The 6,258-nt window shown below is 30.5% G+C and overlaps 1 protein-coding gene across 1 annotated transcript; it reads right to left on the bottom strand.

Annotated features, from left to right (window-relative positions):
• Positions 1 to 3,948: 3,948 nt before the first annotated feature.
• Positions 3,949 to 5,624, bottom strand: LOC107475559 (AT-hook motif nuclear-localized protein 22). Its single transcript, XM_016095218.3, has one exon. The coding sequence runs from the start codon at positions 5,132 to 5,134 to the stop codon at positions 4,199 to 4,201; it is 936 nt and encodes a 311-aa protein (XP_015950704.1). The 5' UTR covers positions 5,135 to 5,624; the 3' UTR covers positions 3,949 to 4,198.
• Between the last annotated feature and the right edge of the window lie 634 nt (positions 5,625 to 6,258).

Here is a 6,258-nt window from a genome sequence, read left to right as displayed (position 1 = left end):
ATATATAAAATTAAATTTTGTTGTTTCACATAGAGATTGAGATGAAAAAAACATTTCAACCTACATTGTCCAAACTCCAAACAATGACACTTTTTTATGTACTTGATCACTACGCATAAGTTACCAAGTTTAATTTATAAAGTTTTATCAGAACTTAAAAAAAATATGAACTTGAAATATTGAATAATAATAATAATAATGAATGTATGTTAGCCTATTATCTCCCATAAAATTATTAAAAATATAATAATAATTCATGTGTCGTCTTTTTATCAATTTAATTTTTAAAAAATTTATGACAAAAATCAACCCTTGAAGAATATAGAAAAGCTTTAGATTCACCAATTTCACATGATTAACATCATCAAATTTATCCTAGAAAAGGAAGAAGAACAAAATTATATATAATAATTCTAAAGGTATATATGTACTATGTAGCCAAGAAAATTGGGATAGATGAGAGAATTAATGCTGGATTTGACCTAAATATTAAATAATAGCCAAGGCTTATCATCAAAGATAATGAATTGCCAAGTAAAAAATTTCAGGAGATGATTCATTCCTGCATTATCATCATGGAATTTTATTATCTTTTGAGTTGTATATAATTATTATAATGTAGTTCCAAGTTCGAAGTGATGCTCACCATGATGAAGCAGAAAGGTATAATCATTAATTAAAAACAAACACACATCATTAGTATTGGTCCACCAATATTTATTTACACTACACTTCTAAAGATTCATTATGAAATTAAAGCTCCAATTAAAGTTATTCTTTGATTATTATCCTAAAAATAATTGTGCTCATGCTTAATTTGTATTTATTTGAATTATTGACTGAAATTAAAATTAAAAGTTTATTTTCCAGTTAGGTAGATTAATTAATTAATTAAGGAGAAAGAATGACATGAAACTAAAGAACTAAAGCAATGTGCCACTATTTATATTCCATGGGTTTGATTCTCTTATTATAGGTATACCATGAAGTGATAATTAAATTGGTCACACCGCCCCAAGAAAAATTATAAATTGTGTGCTTACCATTGTATTAATTATGATAAAAGATATCGTTGTTCATCATAAGAGTATATTTTAACCTTAAACCGTATTTATATAGCATAAGGGGTTATACAATTATAAGTGTCAAGACATAAATTAAAGTTCATGGGACAGTTCCCAATTCTGAATGAAAGGACTCCAAACAACGTTAATTAAATAGATGATCAATTCAAGATGCTTCGGTTTCCTTTATCATATGATCTGAATAATATATATAGAAATAATAAAATAAGAGGACATGAAATTCAGTGAAATTAATTGATTTATATACACATATATAAGTTTGATTTGATATGTTATGACATACATATAATATAATATGTTACTCCTATATTATATATATGTGTATATATTAAAGAAATAACTCAAAAGTGCAAGAATATTATTGCATGCTGGGATGTGACAGTGTTAAAATATATATGACACACAATTAATTAACACATATATATACAATGCAAGTAGTGCTATATATAGACTTTTTCATGAGGCAGTAGTAGTGTTTTTCATAATTATTGAGAATGATCTTTGGGAACCGATGATCTAATCTAATATATAAAAAAATAATAAGAAAGGAAAAAAAAACTTATGATCAGTTATAGAGAGGGAAAATAATGGACAAGCTAAGAATAGAATCCAAGGAAAAGATGGATGTATAAATTAAAATAAAGAAAGTAGTAGATGTTGGCATTGGTGGAATAACAGTGTAAAGAAGCACCTCAGAGAGCTAGGGTTTCAAGGAGCATCTATTCCATAACCAAGACAAAACTCTGAGTTTAATTTATTTATATCTCTCTTTCTCCTCTCTCCATTTTAATATATACCACAAGATTCTTCTTTAAATATAAATTTCATATATGTATGAACCAAACATATACTATACTGTATACCAGTGAAACTAATAAATAAATATAAAAAAAATCTATGGGTAATAATCTAATATTTCCTAACCAAAATCGAATAACAATTCAATCTCTAGTTATGAAAAGGGAGATGATAGATTAAATTTTTACATAAGATATAAGAAAGACTGATATGGTTATAATTTATTCTAAATAAAGACCAAAGTCTCGATTAAAAAAATTTATTCAAAATATAATTATTTATATATTTTTTTATTAGTTTAAAATTTTGAGAGAAATTATTTTATGGCTTAGTATTAGAATTTTATGACTAAATATCTAGAACAAATTTTATGTACTAAACCAAAAAAAAATGTTTGTATAGAAAATATATTAAAAATATAATTGTTTAGGTATTTTTTTGTTTTCAACTTAAGTTTAGAAAATAAATAGTGTCATGGCAAAAATTGTTATAAACAATGAAATGTTTACTTTATATTGTTATTTAGGTCTAAAATTAGGTCAAGAAGTCTTCTATTTATAAGTAGAATAATTATTCTAGTATAATTAAAATAATTATTCTAGTATAATTATGCTACGATGTCTATACTTTACTATTTTATAAAATACTATTAAAATTAAAATAATATATTTTTATTGTTAAACAATATCTTTTAAAAGTTATTCTTAAAAAAAATATTATCAAAATTATAAAAAAAATATAACTTTAATTTTAATAACACTTATATAATTATTATAATCACCAAAATATAATTGTAATAAAATCCACCTTATAAGTATTCTATAAATCATATTTTTTACCGACAAAAGATTTATAATGATAACATCCTCAATTTTGATTTTACTTGAAAATCCATTGTTTTTCCCAATCAATAATCTAGTGGCAATGAGAGAGAGAGAGAGAGAGAGAGAGAGAAGAGCTTTAAGGGCTTTAACAGTTTGTCCCTAAGGTTGTATGGTGGTGGTGGTGTTGTGGTTGCAATGTTGCCTCGAAAAGGAGCTTTTTTTTTTTCCACAGAGGGGCGCACGTGTGACCCAACACCCAATGCTCTTCTCTGCCTCCAAACCCTAATCATATACAGACAAACTCACTAGTGAAGCCCATAACCCCCCACTACTCTTCATTTTTTCATTAATGCCAAAATCCCTATATATCACTTACTCTATTCAAAATTAATGTTTCTAGTCATATATAATTTTAATGGATTTAGCTAACATGTCTTCTAGAACACATGATAAATAGAATATTTTAAATATTTTCATTTAATAAATAAAAAATAAATACATTAAAAATTTTAATTTTTTTGTCTAATTTATCATCTTAAGAATATACGTTAGATAAACCCAATTTTAATTAAAGATAGAGTGGGATAATGATAGTAATGATAGTGCTACTAATTTTTAAGAATATGTGGGAGTTTGGGTGTAATGATGAGAATTAGTAGCATAGAAAGTGAGAAATGTATGCTAATCATGTCTCAGTTTAGTGTTCTTCTAACTACAAAGGGGCCTAATTATTGTGTTCCCAACACTTCAAAATAATTAAAAAAACAAGCCCATAATTTTTTTTTGTGGGGTTATATTTTAAGATATATATATATAATTTTCTAGAATCTGAATCTTGGTTCGGAGTACTAGAAAGTAGAAACCACAAACCTGGAACAAGAAAAAAAAGGCACACATAGAAAAAAGAAAATATATAAATCCTCTCTCTGTTTTTTTTTTTCCTTTCTCTGCAAAGATTGACTGATAAATTATGAGACAAGGTACTAGAATAGCAGTAATGGAGAAATCAGAGGGAGAGAAAAATGAAAGAGACAAAGACAGAGAGAAAGAAAAGAGAGCACATGCTAGTAGCTGCTGTAACTGCTTCATCTTGAAGCAACGCCAACTATGAACACATTAGCTCAACTAGAAAGAAAAAATATATAAAATTAAATAAAAACAAAACATAGATAGAAAAAATAAACCGGTTAATAATAATAAAAATAAAAAAACTCCACCAAAATTTCATGATTTATACATCCTTCTTCAAATTCAACACTGACCAAATATATATCAATAGTAATCATAACAACAAATTAAACATCCAAGCTAATAATTAAGGCCTCTTCAATTAAATTAAAGCAAGATAATAAACTAGGTTATATGGAAGAAGAAGGAGAATGAACATTGATTAAAGAGATAATAAAGTCAAAAAGAAGATAACAAAATCAAATTAAAAAAAAACATGGTAATAATAATTAACCAGAAAATGATTTTTTTTTTGGATTATAATTAAAAGGGAGGGCGTGCACCGGAACCACCCCAGAAACCTTCAGCTGGCAATTGGCATGAATTAAGAAGATTTTGAGGCACTCCACCATGAAACATTGATGAACTATTGGGATCTCCTCCCACTAGTTGTTGCGGTTGCGGTTGTGGCTGTGGCTGTTGTCCGACAATTCCAGGGGATCCTAGTCCCCCGCCTCCGCTCCCTGAGACGGGGACGGACCCCTCCTCCTCTTCTAGTGGCAGTCTCTCGTAGGCTGCATTGCCGAACGAGGCTGCCATGATCACCACCGGGCCGGCCGCCAAAAGTGGGCCCACCACACTCCCACCTACTACCTGTCCCTGTCCACCAGCCAGATATATGGCTAGTCCTGACGCTGCAGGCGGGGCCGGCGGCGGCAGAAATGATCCGGACAAGGACAGAATCTCAAACCTACCATGTAGGGTTACTACGGCACCCGGCGAAGCCGGCTGCCGGAGAGTGACGTTGGTAACCGTTCCACTGCCGCTGAGGATACAAACACCGCGCTGGCGCCGCCGTGCGAAGACGGTGACACTGTCCATGATGTCACAACCGTTTGCAACTTCCATGACATGAGATCTTAAAGCATTTGCACTGTCCCTTGTGATGATGATGGGTGGCTTAGGCTTGTTCTTGGAGCCTGCTGGTCTCCCCCTGGGTCTCCTGGAGATCTCGCCGGATTCTCCTCCGCCGGAGTGCGGATCCTTGCCGTCTCCAGTAGAAGGAGGGGTGGCGGGGTTCTGGTCATCGGCACGGTCACGCTTTTGGCCACGGTTTTGGTCATTCAAATCGGTGGTTTGGTTGGTGTTGGTGTTGTTGAGATTATGGTGTGGTTGAAATTGATGGTGAGGGTGTAGATGAAGGTCTCTGGTAAGAAAAGGAGGCGGTAGAGGTCTTCCTTGTGCTGCGACTGGGTCCATAGATGATTCTTGTTTCTTTGTTCTTCAATAATAATGATATTTTCTTTCAATTAACCCTAGCTAGGTAGCAAGATTGTTGAAAATTAAAGAGAGAGAAGGTTTTTTGGGGTTTGAGGAATGTGTGGGAGAAGAGCTAATAGGTGTGGCTAATTAGGTGTGGTGGTAGCATGCTACTTGGTGAGAGTAAACTAAACTTACCTTTGAGTTATGGAGAAAAAGTAGAGCAATGAATTCAAGCCTTTTTTTCTATCTACAGAAGCCACCAAATTCTGAGCTGAATTGTTTCCACCATTTGTTGTTCATGCGTGATGAGGGAGTTGGAGGTGGTGGTGATGATGATGATGCTTTGTTGATTTGCTGTTTAGCATCGAATAAGAGAGAGAAAGAAATGGTAGCTTGGAGTTTGGAGGAAATAAGGTAAGAGAGAGAGAGAAGAGAGAGAGAGGAGAAAGAGAAATGAGTTAGAGAGGGTTTTGTGTTGGGTTATGAAGGGAACTGTGGATGGTGATGGTGGTATTTGTTTTATCTTTATAATTTTTTTCAAAAGGAAAATTGCATGTATCTTTTAAAATATTAATATTACTTGTATATATATTAAAAATAGAAAATAAAACCGGCTTTTAAAATGGTCGATATAGTACTTTTTTAGGTTAAGATATATAAAAACTTGAAATATGTAATAATAAAATAAAATTAATATTCTTAAGTTTTTTCTCCTAGTATTCAATTTTTAATAAAATTATTATATTTCATAAAAAATTAAAATGATAATGCTAATAACCTTATAATTATCAACAATTTTAGTATTAATTATCAGAAAATGCTAAAAATCAACATTTTTAGTATAAAAGGAAAAAATTAACTCATGTTAATTAAAAAAAAGATTAAAATAAAAAATATATTAATCACGTAAATTTCTCTTAATTATATATTTAAATAGGTCTTTACAAAATTTTGAGTCAGACGTTTTTGTTTCTAAAAAACTTTTATTATATTAAAATATAAAAAATAAAATATTCAAGTTTTTCTATCATATTTTTGAAAACATGTTTATCCAAATAAAAGCAAGGAATCTGAACAAGGTAGGAATTTGTGTTTGATTTGAGTTTTTATTTTTTGTTTTT

This window comes from Arachis duranensis, chromosome 2 (assembly GCF_000817695.3).
Source record: "Arachis duranensis cultivar V14167 chromosome 2, aradu.V14167.gnm2.J7QH, whole genome shotgun sequence".
NCBI classification, from domain to species: domain Eukaryota; kingdom Viridiplantae; phylum Streptophyta; class Magnoliopsida; order Fabales; family Fabaceae; genus Arachis; species Arachis duranensis.
Note: the sequence above shows the minus strand (reverse complement) of the source record. Positions and strands in the feature narration are given on the sequence as shown.